We start from the raw sequence: 19,690 nt of genomic DNA, 5'->3' as shown, positions 1-19,690 counted from the left end.
TTGAACAAGAACAATTCAAAGACTAAATGATCTGGAGTGGTAGTGAAGATTTTGGAAAAGTTGGTAAGAGCTTGCACTTTAGATAAGAAATGGCGTACTGGCATATCAAAAAGTTATATTGCGTATGCGAGTCTGCAAGATTTAAGGTAACCAGTGGTGTACCACAAAGATCAATACTTGGTCCATTCTTATTTAGAAATGGGTTGACAGAAAATCTCTACAATGAACAGCATGAGGTTTAATAAGGAAAGGTCGTGTTTCAGCAACTTGCTCACATTCTATAATAATGTTACCAATGATTTAGACAAGGGAAATGGATATATATTACTTTTGGATTTTGTAAGGCTTTAGACAGAATACATCATGGAAGACCATTGAATAAATTAGAGAATATGGGATTGGATTATGAAATATTAGCATGGATAAGAAATGGCATACTGGCATATCAAAAAGTTATATTGGGGATGCGAGGCTGCAAGATTTAAGGTAACCAGTGGTGTACCACAAGGATCAATCCTTGGTCCATTCTTATTCAATCTCTACATTAATGACATTCAGAAGGATTTAACAGGCAACAGTTATTTTCTGATAATGCAAAGATAAGTTGGGTAATCAAAAGTGCTGCTGATAAGTGGTATACTTGTAGAATGATTTGAATAGGCCAGAATTGTGGGCATGTGAAAATGGGTGTCAATTCAATGTTAGTAAATGCAAAATCATGCACTTCGGTGTGATTAGATATCCAATGTCATATTATATTAGTGGGATTATGCTAGAGTAAGCTGATCAGGCTAGGGATCTTGGTTTTAGTAGATAGGTAGTTGAAGTTCAAGAGCCATATAGTAAAGATTGCAAATACAAGTCAAAGGACAACTGCAATGCTAACAAATTTTGACATGTCAAGATGAAGAAGTCGTTTTGCCTCTTTATAAGGCTTTGATAAGACTTAAACTACTGTGCGCAAGTCTGGTCTTCTGGTAGTGTTGAAAGAGTGCAAAGGACAGTGTTAAAAATTATATCTGATTGTAAAATACTGATTATGAAGACTGACTGAAAATCTGTAGACTGCAGACAGAGGGGTGATATGATTGAGAAACTTCTAAAGGATCATACAGGATTTCAGTAGATGGAATTTTTCCATTTTAAGGAGGATGGGAAAAGGATGAGATCGCATCCTTGGAAGTTGGGAATGAATGTTTTCAAGAAGGGAGTAAGAGCTAGATTATTCTCTGAGTGGTGCATGATTGGAATGGATTGCTATTTTGGATGTGTGTGCAAGTAGTACGAATAAATTCAAGAGAGACCTCCCTGGAGGTTTCTCTTAATAATAATATATACACACAACAAACATATAGACATAAAAGTATAATGGCTAATCACTAACCAATATTACTCCGAGGAATATTGCTTATATGTTAATGTTACCTTTAAGGCAATTTCAGCAGCTTGTGCAAGAGCTTCAATGGCTTTCATACCAGGTGGTCGCTTCTTCTTTCTCTTTTGACGAGATTTTCCCTCAAATTTGTCAGGACTAACAGAAGAGGAGCTCTCAGTAATGTAATCTTCATCTATTTTTGCTTTCTTGTTTTCCATGATATGCTCATTTTCTTCATCAAAAAATGTTCTGCTAACTGCTTTTCTAAAAGCCCTCCATAAAGCATGGGCCATCACAGTAAACTCTAAAATAAACAATCACACACAAATATAAATAATATATATATCAATAAACTACTCCTATGAGGGGCAACACTTTATGTTGGAATAAATAGCAACACATCACACTTGAGATCTTAAGATTATATACTCAGCTCGTTAACTTATATAAAACGTATCAAGTTAAAATATGACAGCTCAGACATTGTAATCAAATCACCTACAACCAATAGCAAACTGTCTCAGCACTGATATTACTTAAAAGTGCAGGCTCAAAAAAAAATAATAATAATAAAAGTTGAATATACAGGCCTTTTAAGTCTGTGTGTACACACACACACACACACACACCTTTTTTTTTTTTTTTTTTTTTTTTTTTTTCTGTCTGCTACCATTAATCCAGTATGAAGCTTTGCCTTAAAAGGAATATTTTGAATTTAGGCACTGATAGGTTCTAATATGACCATGATCGCTTTAAAACTTTTGACAAACAATGTATATGTTTATTAAGTTTTATTCAGATGCTTTTATTTTACTGTTTTAATAGCAACCATCTTCAATGCATAACATCATACAGAAGACCTAACAAACAGCAATTAGTGAGAACAATTTAAAATTGTAACAAACATAACAAAAGAACTAATGTTAATTTGGTGCCCATTGCTGTTGGATAAAAAAGGTTTATGTTATTAAGTTTGGGCTGGCCTTAAAATCAGCATCTCTCAGATTTTTGGAAAATTAATACATCCATACTTATTGAGGTTTGGAGAGTTTCACTGTTGGTACTGCTTCCTTTTAAAAACAACAACTTGTAGCAACACCTATATAACACATGGCTTTCTTATACCTAATCTTATGCGAAGAGGTAACATTACAGGAAAATTTGTTTTTTATGGATTGAAATAGGGGATAAAGATCCATTCTTATTTCATAGCCAAAGAACTATTAGAAACTTTGGAAGAGTCTTTAAAATTGATCAGAAACCTTATCAGAATACAATCCTCAACATTGGAGTTGGCTTAGGTTATACTACTTAAATGGGTGAATCTGTAGTCCCCATTTATTATTGCTTTTGATTAAGGTTTCACTGGCATGACAGCTGTTTCAAACACTGATTGGTTCTTATAAGTGATGAGACAGAAACCTTAAAGTTGGCAAGAACCCTCATTTGATACCAAAGCAATATCCACTGTCAGAGTTGTTTTCATAAGTGAACTTTTAGTCAGTGCATAACCTGTAATAATCAAAAAGAATCAAAGGCCTCATTTCAGTGATGTTAAAATAGATTGAAATTAATATCCCCTATTTCAATACATTTTAATAATCACCAAAACGAAGTCCTTGGATCTTTTATTTAGATTATTACAATTTATGCACCAACTGAGGGTTCTTGCCCTCTTTAAGTTTCTGGTGGTCTCTGATAAGAACCAACCAGTTTGAAACAGCCATCAGGCCAGTGAAACCTTTATCAAAAGCACTAATAAAAAGCTACTATTCAGATGTCTCGGCAGCACATGAGCCTTTTAAGAAGTACAAGTTAAGACAACTGCAATGCCAAGTACTGTATCCTCATAAGCTTTGTTTTCCCAAGATGGATATCAAGAGATTGTCCTGCCCATCCATAGTAAGCCAATTGACAGGTACAAAGGCACTTCACGTTCATATTGTAGGATATCACGTTGGATGATAGAGGACTGTGTTTGTCCTTAGGTTAATTAGATATAAACATTGCTAATTTGATATGCAGCTTGAATGTGAGCTTATATTTATTAAGCACTGTGGCCATCTTTTTTTGGATGAGTTTCCTGGATATAGCTGCAATTTTGCTGTTGTCTGTATATTAGGGAGAAGATGTACTATGCAGGAGGAATTTTTAGTATTTTTATTGGCAATACATTAGCAAGAGCTATATCATTGGAACAGACAACCCCAACAGGGTGTGTTCATGTATTTAGGATACCATAGTGTTGGACTAAATTATGGTGCAAATACTTGTGGGAATATTTTTGAGTGTGTGAGAATGATGTATCAAAGAAGAGACAGCTATTTGTTCCTTATCTTTTCATTTTTTTCCCAGCATGTGCTATGCTGATGATGTATTTGCTGTTTGTGCCCATGGACAATAGATACATTTTTAGTGCATTTAAACAGCCAACTTCCTAAAAAAAAATTTCACAATAGAACATGATGTCAGTAGTGGTACCATGTCCTGTACAGAAATCCAAATAATACAAACCATTATTATTAGTTTGTCTGAAATTTATTTTCGACCCTGCTACTTGGGTCTCCAACATGACAAACTTTTCCTCATCATCATCAAATTCCTGCCATGTACCCTCAAGGGATGTACAGGATATGATAGTACTACATGAAAAAAATTACATCATTATTAATTTCCTATCTACAATTTTCCTCCAAATCAGTCTGTTACTTGTCAAGACTCCAACATTATCAGATCTTATATTTCTATCGTCTAAAGCATTTTGTACCGTATCAATCCACCTATATCTTGGTTTTCCTCTGGGTCGTTGTGCTGCCAACCTGGCAGAGAACACTTGTTTTGCTAATCTTTCCTCGCCCATTCTGTTTAAGTGACCATACCACCTTAGATTAGCTCTGCTAACGCATTCCTGGATGCTGACAATGTCAAGTTCTTTCCTAACATCCTCGTTTTTAATATGATATTGCCATTGATGCTATCTGTTCATGCCTATAATCTTTCTCAGGACTCTCATATCTGTGATCTCTAGTCTTTGGTCAAGTGTTTTACTTCTGACCCAGCTCTCAGATCCATAAGTTAAAACTGGTTTGAACCCTGTCTTGTACACAGCTAATTTAGTGTTCCGACTGATTTCTCTCTTATTCCATATGAATTTATTAAATTGACTTCCCACCATACCAGCTTTGCTGATTCTGTTGTCTATTTCTATATTTAATTTACTATCTTCAGTAAAAATCATGCCTAAATAGCTGAAATGTTTTACTTGTTCCACAGGATCTCCATTCACAACACAGTTGACATTTTCATTGATTCTTTCTATTTTCATTGTCTGTCTTTTTATTGCTGACCTTCATACCATATCTATTACAACAGCTATTCAATTTAGTCAGAGAATCTTGCAGACTTGTAGCGGATTTATTTAGAAGTATAACATCATCTGCATAAAGCAAAGAGCTGACATTAACATCTCCAATTTTGATATCATGTTTAATACCACTTTCCTTCATAATGTGATCCATATAGTTAATGAATAACAGAGGGGATAATGTACATCCTTGTCTCACACCAGATTTAACATTAAACCATCTTCCTGTACTTCCTTCAATTCTAACTGCTGACTTACAACTCAAATAAAGACAAAGTATTGCTTGATATAATGCCCCATTGACACCATATAACTGCAGTGTATTGAATAGCTTCTCTCTTGGCACCTTGTCATATGCCTTTTCCAGATCAACAAAACTTAAACACAGATCTTTGTTATATTCCCATGCTTTCTCGACCATTTGTCATAAAGTGAAGATCTGATCCTGACAGCCTCTATTTGGCCTGAATCCAGCTTGTTCTTCACCAAGCTTTTCTTCTACAATTCTTCTCAACCGTTTCTCAAGTATACTTGCATAGATTTTGCCAGGAACACTCAGTAGGGAAATACCTCTGTAATTCTCACATGCAGTTTTATTTCCCTTTTTATATATGGGTACTATGAGAGCTCTACTCCAATCATCGGGAATTCGTCCCTCTGTCCAAGCTTTCTGAACTATGCAGTGCAGCCACTGTAAGACTCTTATGCCACCATACTTCAGCATTTCTGGTCGAATATCATCTACTCCTGCTGCCTTTCCACATTTCAAGCCTTTGATGGCTTTTTCTACTTCTAGTATGGATATGTATTCCTGACTGCATGCCTGGTCAGTGTTTTTTTACCACTGTGCTGTCATCACTGCTTGTTTCATTTAGCAGTTTTTCAAAGTAATTACTCCATACTTCAAGGATTCTCCCATTTTCATATCACCTTTATCATCTCTAATTCCTTTTACAGCACTCTTTCCTCCATTCTTAAGCTTCTTCAACAACCTCCAGAATATTTTGCTGCCTTCTTGATATTTATTTTCTATATTCTTGCCAAAGTCCTCCCATGACTTTTGTTTAGCTAGTTTTACACAGTGTTAAGCATTCTTGCATTTGTCTCTATATTCTCTAAGAGCACAAGCTGACTTATTTGATAGGAACTTTTGGTATGCTTTCTTCTTTTCCTTCACTGCCTCTTTAACTTCCTGTGTCCACCAGGGAGTTCTGATTTTTTTATCCTTACAGATAACCTCACCACACGCCTCTCTGGCAGAATCAATCAATGTTTTCTTCAGAGTTTGCCAGTGAATCTCCAAGGTTTGATTCCTGTTCTCAAACTCTTTCATTTTTTCTTCAATAATCTTTGTGTATTTTAGCCTACAGTTCACATCTGAGAGCTGCTCAACTTTTATTCGCTTTAAAACTTTCTTACATGTTATTCTTATCAATATGAAATTCAATTTTATCCTGCTCAAGACTAAATAGTGATCACTTCCAATTTCAAATCCTCTGTACACTCTGGTGTCCTGCACCAGGGAGAAAACATCCCTATCAACAATAACATAGTCAATGAGACTTTTCTTATTCCTAGCCTCTTCTCTCCATGTGAATTTGTGCGCATTTTTATGTTGGAACATGGTGTTAGTAATAATCAGTCCATGTCCTGAGCAGAAATCCAACAGATATTTGCCATTATTATTAGCTTTGCTCTTTTCTCCAAATTTTCCCAAAATATTTTTGTATGTCTGACAATCATTTCCTACTCTGCTATTTAGATCCCCAACAAGGACCAACTTTTCATTTTTCATTGTGTCAGTTGCTTTTTCTAAAGCCTCAAAAAATTCCTCCACTTCTACCTTAGTAGAACCTTCTGTGGGACCATAGGCACAAAAAAGTCTCATTGTCCAGTTCCCCATTCTCATATTTGCCCACATTACTCTACTTGAGACTGACTGCCATTCAAGAAGATTAGCCTCGTATTTTGTGTTGAATACTATGGCTACTCCTTCTTTTCCTTGATTGTCATTTCCTGAATATAAAATTTTGTATTTATTGCTCAGAAAGATCTCACCAGTTTTGGTCTTTTTTGTTTCAGTCACCCCTATTATGTCGATCTGGTACTTATCTAATTCCTCAGCTAGCTCCATTTCTTTGCCATTCAGGCTTCTTACGTTGATAGTACCGATCTTTAACTCTGGTGATGTTGAGTTGGGGTTTATTTTCAGATTTGTTCCAGTAGCTGACTTTTCGCTGTTCGCCCTGGTTCCCTGGCAAAAACAACGGGGGCCTTGTTTAACCGGGCGACGCCCCAGCCGGCATGAAATTTTGTCATGTTGTACCATCATTCTATATTTTGGACAACATTCAATATGTTGCATTATGTTCATGACATTTTCATTGTCTAGTCAGAAACAACAGACAACTTAACTCAATTTAAAGAATCTGTACAGCTTGCAAATCGAACATAAAATTTACTCTTCAACTGGAAGTTCATAGAAACTGTAAGGAACTTGCATGCACTTCACACCACCATCCATTACAAAAGACAGACATGATGAAAACATTACAGGACAGATGCTATAACATTTCCAGTAAATCAAAAAAAAAAAAGGAATGAAGAATTATATTACTGAAGGCATACTTTTTCCTCAAGGTACGTTAAATAGTTAAATTTAAATTTAACTTAAATTTAAGTTAAATTTAAATTAAAGCTTATTTAAAGGAGCTGTCAAAGTATCAAATTCTTGATACACTTTGACAGCTCTTTTAAATAAGCAGAATTTTAAAAATGCATGAACAAAATTGCAATGTTACTTCATGATTACAACATTAAAGTGATTTCCCCCAGAATGTATAAAATTAAGATTCCTATCCTTTCCTTCATGCTTACACAGTGATCAGAATACATCTTCAAAAATTATGGAAACAACTGCCGTGTTAGAGTAAAACTTCAGTTTAATATAAACCAAAATAACTAAACACTTCATAAACAAAATTAAAAGTATAACACTCAGCAAAGATGATTTATTAGTCAGTTCGATGTTTCTGCCCTTTCCACAAATGTCCCAATCAGTGACACAATTCTTCTCTCACAGAACAAATTTCTGCCCAACATTATGATTCGCTTTGCCCACATACTACATTATGGTTACTTCATATGGCAAAATAATTTTTACCTACAAAAAGAAGGTATGTCCATGGGCTCATCCCAATTGCTAGCTTTTATATGGAAACTTTTAAGCAACATGCTCTAGATTCCTTTACTTTAAAACCTACAGTTTGGCTTAGATACATTGACAATGTTTTTGTTATCTGGCTACACATTAAACACATTCCTTAGCCACCTGAACAAACAACATGAGTGCATACAATTTACTACTGAAATTGAAAATCAGAAATTACTTCCTTTCCTGGATACACTGGTCACACATCTTCCATCAGGAAGTCTTTCCTTCGCTGTTTACCTCAAGCCTACACACTGGCCAATATATACATGCTAACTCATATCGCCACCCTTCGCAAAAACTTGGAGTCATTAACACCCTCAAAAACAGAGATATAACAATTTGATCAAATGAACAAGCTCTTAAACAAGAATTACAAACTGTTAGCAATACATTTTATAAATAATGGCTATAGCAAAAATACTATTAATAAAATTCTTCGAAAAACTTCATAAAAAAAACAATAGATTAATGTATAGGATAGCTATGTTTTACTGTAAAGGGTTTATCAGAAAAATTAACAGAATTCTACACCATTATAATCTTAATGCCACTTTTAAACCACCTATAAAAAAACAAAAATCAAGTGGATATTAGATCCAGTATTATTTCAAATCCAAATGTAGAAACTATGAAAGTTTCATAAAAATAAGTTGACCAGAGAGCTTACTGGAATATGCCCGCCGGCATTTACAAGTCGCCCTAGTGCAGACTACTTCTGAAAACATGCATGCTGCCACCAATTTAGAAAGTGAATAGGCATCCATATATTCACTTTCTAAATTGGTCAATTTTTTAAGGTTTCACTGGTCTGGCAGCTGTTTTGAACTGGTTGGTTCTCATCAGGGACCAGGCAGAAACCTTAAAAGAGAAAAAACTCTCTTTCAATACTAAGGAACTTGAAACGTCAGGTGTATTTTTCGTAAGAGAATTCTTGGTCAGTATGTAAAAGTATTTGCTAAAATAAAGAGCCAAAAGCCTTCAGTTCAAAAATTATAAAAATCAAGTGGATATTAGATCCAGCATTAAAAAAAAAAAAAAAAATATATATATATATATATATATATATATATTCAACTCCTCTAAGGATCCTCTCCAAACACTGGAGTTTACTGTATCTATTGCACTTGTAACTTGCCGTATATTGGAAAAATATTGGTGTACAATCCCTATCCTTAAAAAAAGTAGCACATTAAATTTAATAATTTTGGTGAAGCAGGCCTCTTAGATCATGCTCTTAACACCCTACACTAAATTGACTGAAAAAGTACTTGTTCCTTACATCACAAAAACTCCTGGTGTGAATGGAAATTTAAAGCCTGTATAATTTTGATTAATCGACCTAATCTTAATAATAATGGTGGCTTAAAGATCCCAAGAATTTGGATGGCACACATTCAGCCCACTTAGTTCAAACCTGGACTCTAAGCAATTTTTCAGCTTTCATTGGCCACCATCCATACTGGTTTGTTCTAATCTATATGTATAGTTATACATGTAAACATTTTTCTCTCTAACTTAATTTAATTTTGTAACCTAATAGATAATAACAGGACTCTAGCTTTGATATAGCAAGGTCCCCCCCCCACCAACTAGAAGTCAGGCCAGTCGTTTTAACAGTCAACTAAATCAATGTAACTTCAGTAAATCATGTAGATTGTAGAGCAGCTTGTTTCTTTGTATATATGTGTTTACTCCAGATGATGACCTTAATTTGGGGGTCAAAAAAAACCAGGCATATACAAAATTCATTACTCTTGTGGCTAAATACACAAAAGATGTTGAGAAAAAATAAACAAGCACAGATCAGGATTAGTCTTCCACCAAGTAGTTTGGCAAGAAATAAGTGCCATATATTGATCATAACTGTTTTATAAGAAAACTTCAGTTTAAAGATGCCTCAGAAATGCTCCATATCCCACACAATGTAAAAAAAACTACGGTTTAATACTACACCAAGTTTGGTCTGCATTCATCAAAAATCCAACAGCAGCAGAACTGGGATATGACACTTGTGCCACAGAATGTGATAGTAACAAAATACTTTTTCCTAGTATATTCTAGAAATTTTTCAAGTAATGTGTTTCTAGTTGTTTTTTTTTTTTTTACTTTATATATATGTTTTGTACCCCTGATGATATAAGTTCAACGACTTACAAAACTTCTCATGTTACACTGTTTATTTTAATAAATCCATTTTATGTTTACAAACATGTAGTCTTAATACCAGAAATTAAATGAAGATTTTGCTAAACCACAGAAATATTTGTCAACACAGTTACAGTAGCTATATACAAGAGTATTGAAACCAATTTTAACTTATAGATCTGCAAGTTGGGTAAGCTAAACATTTGATCAAAGTGGCACTCAGAGATATGACACCTCTGAGAAAAATTGGCATCAATAGCAGAATTACACAAAAAATGAAGATATTAGGAAGGAACTTGGCACTATTAGCATTCAGAAATGTATGAGCAAAGGTAATTAAGGTAGTATGGTCACTTAAAGAGAATGGGAAGGACAATCTGAATAAAGTGACGCAGCTACAAGTACCTTAGAAGACTGAAATTTAAGATACAACAATAATGGCATCTGACATATAGACTACCTCTTCAAGGATATATATATAGGATTGTTCAAAATTCCATGTACAAACTTTGAGGGGAGGTAGAGAACATCAAAATCAACCATATTCACATAGGAAAGCATGACCGGAAATGCCACCAGAAGATACTAACAGGGACACAAAGATACAGAAATAACACAAGGCAGTAAGCAGTGTAAAAAAACTTTATTAGGCATAACTGTACAGTTCAATAGTAGTTGAATACATAATATGGTAAACGAGGTGCATGTCTGCATCTCAGCGTTCGCAAAACGGCACATGTTCTTCGTACGATGTTGAAAGCTTGAATGAGGAAACCCCAATTGCTCATCTGGAGCGCTGCCAAACAGTGCCACCTATCACTTTCGGGTGGCATTTCTGGTTATGCTTTCCTATGTGAATATGGATTTTAATGTTCTCTACCTCCCCTCAAAATTTGTACATGGAATTTTGAACCACACTGTATATCAGGAATTTGATATTATACAGATTGTTTTTACTTTAAAATTTTTGATAAGAAAATGTCAAAATGAAACACATTGCATTCATAGTTAATTTAAATATTTAATCATTCTGGAAAATGACTGTGTGTGTGTGTGTGTTTATTACACATACACAGAAATTAAAATACAGTTAAATAGAACAGAGGTTAGGAGGGAAATAAATATCAAGTGTAGTAAGCAAGGCTATACTGCACCTCTACTTTTTAATGTATATATTTGAATAATGATTTGGAAACAAAATCAATCTGCAATACAAGTAGGTCAAACAAACAAGACACTATTATTTGCTTTCCTGTTTGAAAATGCATCAAAAAAGCGATGAGGTCATTGTATTATGTGTTAATTGCTTATTTAGTTAGTTATCCCCTGACACCTCTATGTCAGCTAACTTAGCAAAATAGCTGGATATATCTTATGGAACAAGAAAACAAATGAAATTCTGCAGTTTCTTAATATAAAACTAATAAACTTTTACATAATTAAATATAAAAAAATTAACAGATAATTAATTCCTAAAATTAATATAGAAATATAAAATAAATGGAAAAAGAGAAGACCAAAAGATGTCAGAATAGAACAGTATGGTTTATATAAAAGAAGAATACAAATAAGCCATTGAAAAATTTTAAAAAATGTTTTTGAATAAAAACATTTTGAAAAATTTAAAAATTTAAATTTAAAAAAATGTAAACATTTTGAATTTCAAGAAATAAATTACTGAAAACTATTTACAAATGTGTCTTAATAATAATGGAACTAGCACTGTTACAGAAATACAACTTACCACTATCTTTACCATTATATAATTCACAATTAGACACAATTTTTCTGAAATCTTGCTCCATTTCCATTCTACTGAAGTACTTTTTGTCCTGAATCTTCTGCTCTATTACTGAGATGTCCATTGGTTTCTGTTTGGGAAGGGAAAAAAAATAATTGTTCTCTAATATATAATTTCAACTACGAAAGGCAGTCTGCATATAACACTTTAGTATAAGTGCTGTCAGTGGGATAAGATAAGCTGAAAATCTTGCTCTAGGGACCAAACATGAAAATTTTTCAAGCCACTTCAGACCACTATAGGCAGGGTAATAGTAGTTTCCCAATGGACAACAAAAATTCATTTACCACCTAAAAGCATTCACTAAAGGTTGAATGAAGAAAAATGTGCTAACTACTTGGCCAACAGAGCAGCCAATTTCAGTGTTTTCAAACTTTTTTTGCACTCAAGATTCCTGGAATTACTGTATTTCTCCATGTATAAGACGATACTTTTTGATCTAAAATTTTTAGATCAAAAATTGGGGGTCATCTCATACACGGGGGGGTAGAATAACCAGTTGAGAAACCCGTGGTTGCTGTGCAAAACTGCCAGTACCTTGTCTCTGTAAACAGGCTTCCACCGATCACTAGCCTTTGTTAACTCTGTAGACTGATGTCATTAACGGCCAATTCTGAATAAACCAATCAGAACTCTGAAAGCATCGATACATCTGCAACTCGGTGGGGGTAAGTTAATGCTTTAACAATATTTTGAGCACTAGCCCATAAAAATATCCAAAAATAAAAAAACTATTGTCATATTCTTCAAAATTCAAGTTAAAAGTCATCAAATATGCAAAAGAACATGGAAATAAAGCTTCAGAGAGACAGTTTGGAACTCCTCCAACTGAGTGCATGATTAGACAGTGGAGAAAACAGGAAGAATAACTACTCTGAAGTAGTTGTTCTTCCTGTAGTTGCCAAAAAAGAAGAGGGCCTTAAGAGGAAAAAAAGCAAAATGGCCAAACTTGGAGCAGAGGCTTAAGACTTGGATTATAGAGCAGTGCCAGAATGAGATATTGTTGTGTCCCAATTTACGATTATTAGGCTTTCAACTATCCTTACATGTGAAACTCTACTTGTCTTTGTCCAAATCTTATTTATATATGGAAGATGGAGGAGGAAAATCGACTGTGAGATGCAGTGATTAATATAAGATGGAGGAGGAGAATCGACCATAAGATGGGGTGATTAATACCCTTGGAGGGTAATGGAAATTAAGCGCCTCCATAGTGCAATTGGAAGAACGACAGTACATTGCACCCTTCAACTTGAATAGGGCTAAGTTCGATTCTCGTCGTAACGGGAGGAATCTTTATCTGCACGATTTCAATCGAAGGCGAGTTAGTCGATCTCATACGGAGGTAGCAGGGTTTTTTCTCCCGGAAACTCTGGTTTTTCATCCCGCATACAGACAAAATGATTCGTAGTAGAAGTTCGGTGTAGCGGTTGAGACAACTGTAGGTGTCCTCCCGCAATGAGTCTTCGGACTCCTTGGAGGTGTCAGGAATAATAATAATATGAGATATCACTCAAATACAAATATTCAAGCTTCTTCTCCCCTTAGTGTCCCTAAATATTATACTGCACCTTTCAGGACATTTAGTTTAAGATATAAAATTCAAAAACAAGGAGCAATTACCAAAATATGTCTGAGTGTGAAACTAATATGCAGTCATGACCTTTATCTCGTAACTTAACAAATCCCCCCCCCCCTGCATAATTAGGCTCACACGTTGTTATAAGTGGTGCATTGAGTGGCAATCTCGGACAACTGTATTTTCAATGAACAAAAGTTTATTGAACTCTTAAACATGGTACAATTCATTCGTTATCAAATAAAACTCAATTCAATACTAAGAATATATAATACAAATTTTCACTAGCTCAACACAAGTGTTAAGATCCTAAATGAGAATTGCGATCATATCACCATAACAGATTCTATACATACAAACATGTATAATCCTAGAACTAGCTGATCCTTTGTCTAACCCCCTTACTGGTTTGATCACGCTATAATTCTGTATTTTCTAGGACATATATAATCAGTTACTCCAATTTTCTCACTAAGACAATATGGATTATTATCCATTTGCTAAGCTAATACACACTTTTGACCTTTAAAAACTCTCTTAATTAAAATACAATGTACATGCATAAATCTCTAGGCACATGAATTACATATTAACTAATAATAACAACCTCATTTTTTTATTCTAGTTTGACATGTACTAAAGTCCTAGTATAATTCTCATTAATCCTTTCAACTGTTCAGTAATTGAACAATGACTACAGTTACATATGATTTGAATTGACATGAGATTTTACAGTACCTTTTGACTTGGGTCTTCTACACTGGTCTCTACCTTTTTCCGATATTTTACCTTCCTAGAACGAACTCTTCTATAACTTATCACTCCTAAGTTCTTTTGGCACTAAGATGGGCTTTCACAATCTTTACCTTACATTCTTCAATCAAGGACATACATAGGATCATCTATTCTATGGCTGTGAAATTCACCACATGGGCACCAACTTCTTTATAGAATTTTCTTTCTCTCGTTACGATCACTGGACGATGAAACACATTAATATTATCTTCTCTCTTTTTTAACTAAATGGCATCCCTCATTTCTTACAATAGGAACACGGAATTGATATCCTGCACACTTTGTTTCCTTATTGTGTGAGACGGAGAAAACACCTAACCCTTCACTCAGGAAAACCGCGCGAGACCTATACAAAGACTCATGAAGAAAAAAAAACGAGGAAAAAATAAAGCCCTCGTGGGGGTGGGGGTCCTAACCCTTTTATATGATGACCCCTACTGGCACCTTCTTCAATTTCTTTTCTTCCCCCTTACTGGAGTCGATTTCACTGACCAATTGGAGGGTCGTTTTTCTGCCAAAACATCATGCGGTCCGTGTGCACGCGACTGACACATGACGAAGTCTCAATTCAGGAATTATGACCTTGAGCTTTGGTTTTTGATTAAGCTAACTTCTATGTCATCTATACTAAATTAATCCCCTTTCCAAAATTTTCTAAGAATTAACTCTAATCTTTAATCTCTTATTTCAAGTGCTATGACTAATCGTCTTTGCTTTACTTAACCTTATTTTATCATATCACAACTGTAATAAAATTTCCTTCCTTTTTTTTTTTATTTTTTTTTTTTTTTATTTAGTTCAACAAACAATTTCAGTTATCTTTTTCTTGGATGCAAGCATGTTTTTCTTTCTTTTTATTGTTTGTATTTGTTACTTTCAAAGGCTCTTAACGATATCTGCTTAGGAACAAGCTTGCTTACTTAGTTATTTATACAGGGTTTTTATTTCTTCTCTTGTTACATCATGATAACTTAAGAATGTGAAAATTTCAGTTATCAAGGTGTAACAATATATGTGTCAACCAAGCTTATTCAATATGAGGCAAAAAGGTTTGCAAGAGAAATGAACAATGTTGATTTCACACAAAAGGAAAAGTGGTGCTTCAACTTCATGAGGAGAGAAGGGTTAGCCAGGAAAACACGAACCAAGTTAGCCCAGAAAATTCATCCCTAAAAATGCATCTTAGCATGCATTTTAAAAATATTACCTAATTACTAAATATACTTTGATTATTTAAAAAAAAATATCAAATGTGTTCTGTTTTATGTTTAACATATTGATTTCTTAATTTTGGGTTCGAAAAAGTAGGGTTTCTCTTATACACGAAAAAATACAGTAATTCACAGCTTTGTGACATAGTGATCAGCATTTTTTTTTCTGTACTGATAGTTAATGTGCCTTAAATGCACCATGAGGCTAAAATGACGACGTTATTATTACGGGTATCTCCATAGAGTCAGTAGACTCATTGCGGGAGACCCAAACTATCAAAACAATATCTATCATATCTACAATAAAGAGCCAAGAGGCTATTTTTTTCTGGCTATATAAATTAAATTAAGGAATTTTAAAGCCGGATAAGAAACTCAGAGATCAAAATCTAAGAGTTTTATGCCAAAGAACTTTTAGCGAGTCCAAGCGTCAGTCAACACCTGGTAGTACAACACTAGGGAAACTCGGAGTAAAGGTAGAGCAAGCTCCATCACTATCCTCCACCTTTGCTCCGAGTTGCCCTAGCGTTATACTACCAGGTGTTGACTGACGCTTGGACTCGCTGAAAGTTCTTCAGCATAAAACTCTTAGATTTCAATCTCTGAGTTTCTTATCTGGCTTTAAAATAATGAGGGATTTATTATCCCCTTAACTTAATTTATCATCTCTCTTTTTGAATTCATTTACAGACTAAGAACTCGCAACTGAGTCAGGCAATGCATTCCACTCATTCACCACCCTCCAGGAAAAAAACCTCGTTGTCACACCCTTGTTAACCACACTTTTCCTTAATTTCCAGGGATGACCTCTTGTTCTTCCATCACTATCACACAGCTGAAACATTTCCCCTGCATCAATCTTATAAAAATCTTTCAGTAACTTTCAGTTTCTATCACATCCCATCTTCTCATCCTATCAACCAGCCTCTGCAATCCATAAGCTCTCAATCTATCAAAGTAGGGAGCACTTTTTACATCATTCACCAACTTAGTCACTCTCCCCCTGAACCCTCTCCACAACCTCCTCATCTTGAAGGAATCCAGGTGACCAGACATAAGCACAGTAATCCAAATGTGGACATATCGATGCTTTATAAAGTGGAATAATAACTTTTTTATCTCTGGATATTAGTGTGTTCCTCAATAACCAAGTAATCCTATGTGCAATCTTGGACACCTGAGCAATATGTCCACTGAACTTCATCTCCCAATCCAGCAACACACCCTAAGTCCCTAGCTTCATCAATCTCCTGGAGTACCGTTCCATCAATATAGTACATAGCTTGTAATCTTAATCCCAAAATGTATAACTTCACACTTTTCCACATTGAACAGACATCCATCACCTTTTGCTGATTTTGCCAGCTTATTTAAATCATCCTGCAAACTCTCAACATCAGCTTGATTTTTTATTGTACTACCCAACTTTGTATCATCAGCAAACAACTAAATAGCTCCCTTTAAGCAATTCCTAAATCATTTATGTACAAATTACACAACAATAGAATTTGGGATTTAGCCGACCAAATTGTGTTCTTATTGGCTTAAACCAATATACAAAATGATGGTACAACATGACAAAATTTCATACCAGCTGGGGCATCGCCAGGTTAAACAAGGTCCCCGTTGTTGTAGCCAGGGAACCAGGGCAAACAGCGAAAAGTCAGCTACTGGAACAAATCTGAAAACAAACCCCAACTCAACATCACCAGAGTCAAAGATCGGTACCATCAACGTAAGAAGCCTGAATGGCAAAGAAATGGAGCTAGCTGAGGAATTAGATAAGTACCAGATTGACATAATAGGGGTGATTGAAACAAAAAAGACAAACTGGTAAGATCTTTCTGAGCAATAAATACAAAATGTCATAGTCTCCTTCTTCAACCTTCTGGTTCTGTCCACTGCTGTACAAAGGCCTTCCCCATTATTTTCCAGATCACTCGGTTTTCTGCTATTCCCATCCATCTCACTCCTGCAATTTGTTCCAGTTCATCTCTCCACCTTCTTCTCGGTCTTCCTCTTTGTCTTGCTACATCCATTAGTCTCCACTCTGTTGTTTTTCTAGTCCATCTCTTGTCACTGCATCTGGCAATATGGGCAGCCCATCTCCACTTAGTCTGTTTAATGTATTTTACAATATCCATGACACCTGTTTGAGATCTTATCCAGATATTTGTCTTCATATCTCTTAATGTTATTTTTAGCATACTTCTTTCCATGCGATATGTTGTTCTCAGCATTTTGTTTAGGGCTTCTGTTAAAGTCCATGTTTCTCCTCCATATGTTAGGACAGGAAGTATACACTGGTCGTAAGCCATAATATTCAACACAAAATACGAGGCTAATCTTGAATGGCAGGCCGTCTCAAGTGGAGTGATGTGGGCTAATATCAGACTGGTCAATTGGACAATGAGACTTACTTGTGCCTATGGTCCCACAGCAGGTTCTACTAAGGTAGAAGTGAAGGAATTTTTTGATGTTTTAGAAAAAGCAACTGACACAATGAAAAAGGAAAAGCTGGTCCTTGTTGGGGATCTAAATAGCAGGGTAGGAAATGATTGCGAGACGTACAAAAATATTTTGGAAAAATTTGGAAAAAAGAGCAAAGTTAATAATAATGGCAAATACCTGTTGAATTTCTGCTCAGGACATGGACTGGTTATTACTAACACCATGTTCCAACATAAAAACGTGCACAAATTCACATGCAGAGAAGAAGCAAGGAATAAGAAAAGACTCATTGACCTTGTTATTGTTGCTAGTGATGTTTTCTCCGAGGTGCAGGACACCAGAGTTTACAGAGGATTTGAAATTGGAGGCGATCATTATTTAGTCTTGAGCAGGATAAAATTGAATTTCATATTGAAAAGAATAACATGTAAGAAAGTTTTAAAGCGAATAAAAGTTGAGCAGCTCTAAGATGTGAACTGTAGACACAAAGATTATTGAAGAAAAAAATTAAAATTTGAGAACAGGAACCAAAACCTGGAGATCCAGTGGTAACCCTTGAAGAAAACCCTGATTGATTCAGCCAGAGGATGTGATGAGGTTGTCTGCAAGGATAGAAAAATCAGAACTCCATGGTGGACACAGGAAGTTTCAGGCAGTGAAGGAAACGAAGAAAGCATATCAAAAGTTCCTAGCAAATAAGTAAGTTTGTGTTCTTAGAGAACAGAGACAAATGTAAGAAAGCTAAACACTGTGTAAAACTAGCTAAACACAAGTCATTGGAGGACTTTGGCAAGAACATAGAAAATAAATATCAAGAAGGTGGCAAGATATTCTGGAGGTTGTTGAAGAAGCTTAGAAATGGAGGTAAAGTGCTGCAAAAGGAGTTATAGATGATAAAGGTGACATGAAAAGAGGAGAAAAAGATATCCTTGAAGTATGGAGTAATTACTTCGAAAAATTGCTAAATGAAAGAAGCAATGAGAGCACAGTGGTTAAAAACACTCAAAGGGCATATAGTCAGGAATACATATCCATACTTGAAGAAGAAAAAGCCATCAAAGGCTTGAAATGTGGAAAGGCAGCAGGAGTAGATGATGTTCGACCGGAAATGCTGAAGTATGGTGGTATAAAAGTCTTACAGTGGCTGCACTGCATAGTTCAGAAGGTGTGGACAGAGGGACGAATCCCCGATGATTGGAGTAGAGCTCATAGTACCCATATATAAAAATGTAAATAAAACTGAATGTGAGAATTATAGGGGTATTTCCCTACTGAGTGTTCTTGGCAAGATCTATGCAAGTATACTTGAGAAACGGTTGAGAAGAAATGTGAAAGAAAAGCTTGGTGAAGAAATAGCTGGATTCAGGCCAAATAGAGGCTGTCAGGATCAGATCTTCACTTTATGACAAATAGTTGAGAAATCATGGGAATATAACAAAGATCTGTATTTAAGTTTTGTCGATCTAGAAAAGGCATATGACAAGGTGCCAAGAGAGAAGCTATTCAATATGCTACAATTATATGATGTCAACAGGACATTATATCAAGCAATACTTAGTCTTTATTTTCGTTGTAAGTCGGCAGTTAGAATTGAAAAAGTACAGGAAGATGTGTGAGACAAGGATGTAGATTTTCCCTCCCTCTGTTATTCATTATCAATATAGATCACATTATGAAGGAAAGAGGTATTAAACATAATATCAGAATTGGAGATGTTAATGTCAGCTCTTTGCTTTATCCGGACGATGTTATACT

At 35.1% G+C, this 19,690-nt stretch overlaps 1 protein-coding gene across 4 annotated transcripts in view; it reads right to left on the bottom strand.

Moving 5' to 3' along the window:
* The window catches only part of LOC150106171 (uncharacterized), a 338,533-nt gene that overhangs the window by 45,525 nt on the left and 273,318 nt on the right, over positions 1 to 19,690 (bottom strand). For all 4 annotated transcript variants that reach the window (XM_090393901.1, XM_090393900.1, XM_090393903.1 and 1 more), the window contains 2 exons: positions 11,843 to 11,969; positions 1,426 to 1,679 (listed from right to left, as the gene is read on the bottom strand). In XM_090393901.1, the coding sequence (XP_090250027.1) occupies positions 1,426 to 1,679; positions 11,843 to 11,969 (381 nt within the window). The remainder of the gene's footprint in view (positions 1 to 1,425; positions 1,680 to 11,842; positions 11,970 to 19,690) is intronic.

The sequence above is a fragment of the Typopeltis vanoorti genome, chromosome 6 (assembly GCF_054136105.1).
Source record: "Typopeltis vanoorti isolate ZY-2024b chromosome 6, IOZ_Tvanoo_1.0, whole genome shotgun sequence".
Lineage (NCBI taxonomy): Eukaryota > Metazoa > Arthropoda > Arachnida > Uropygi > Thelyphonidae > Typopeltis > Typopeltis vanoorti.
Note: the sequence above shows the minus strand (reverse complement) of the source record. Positions and strands in the feature narration are given on the sequence as shown.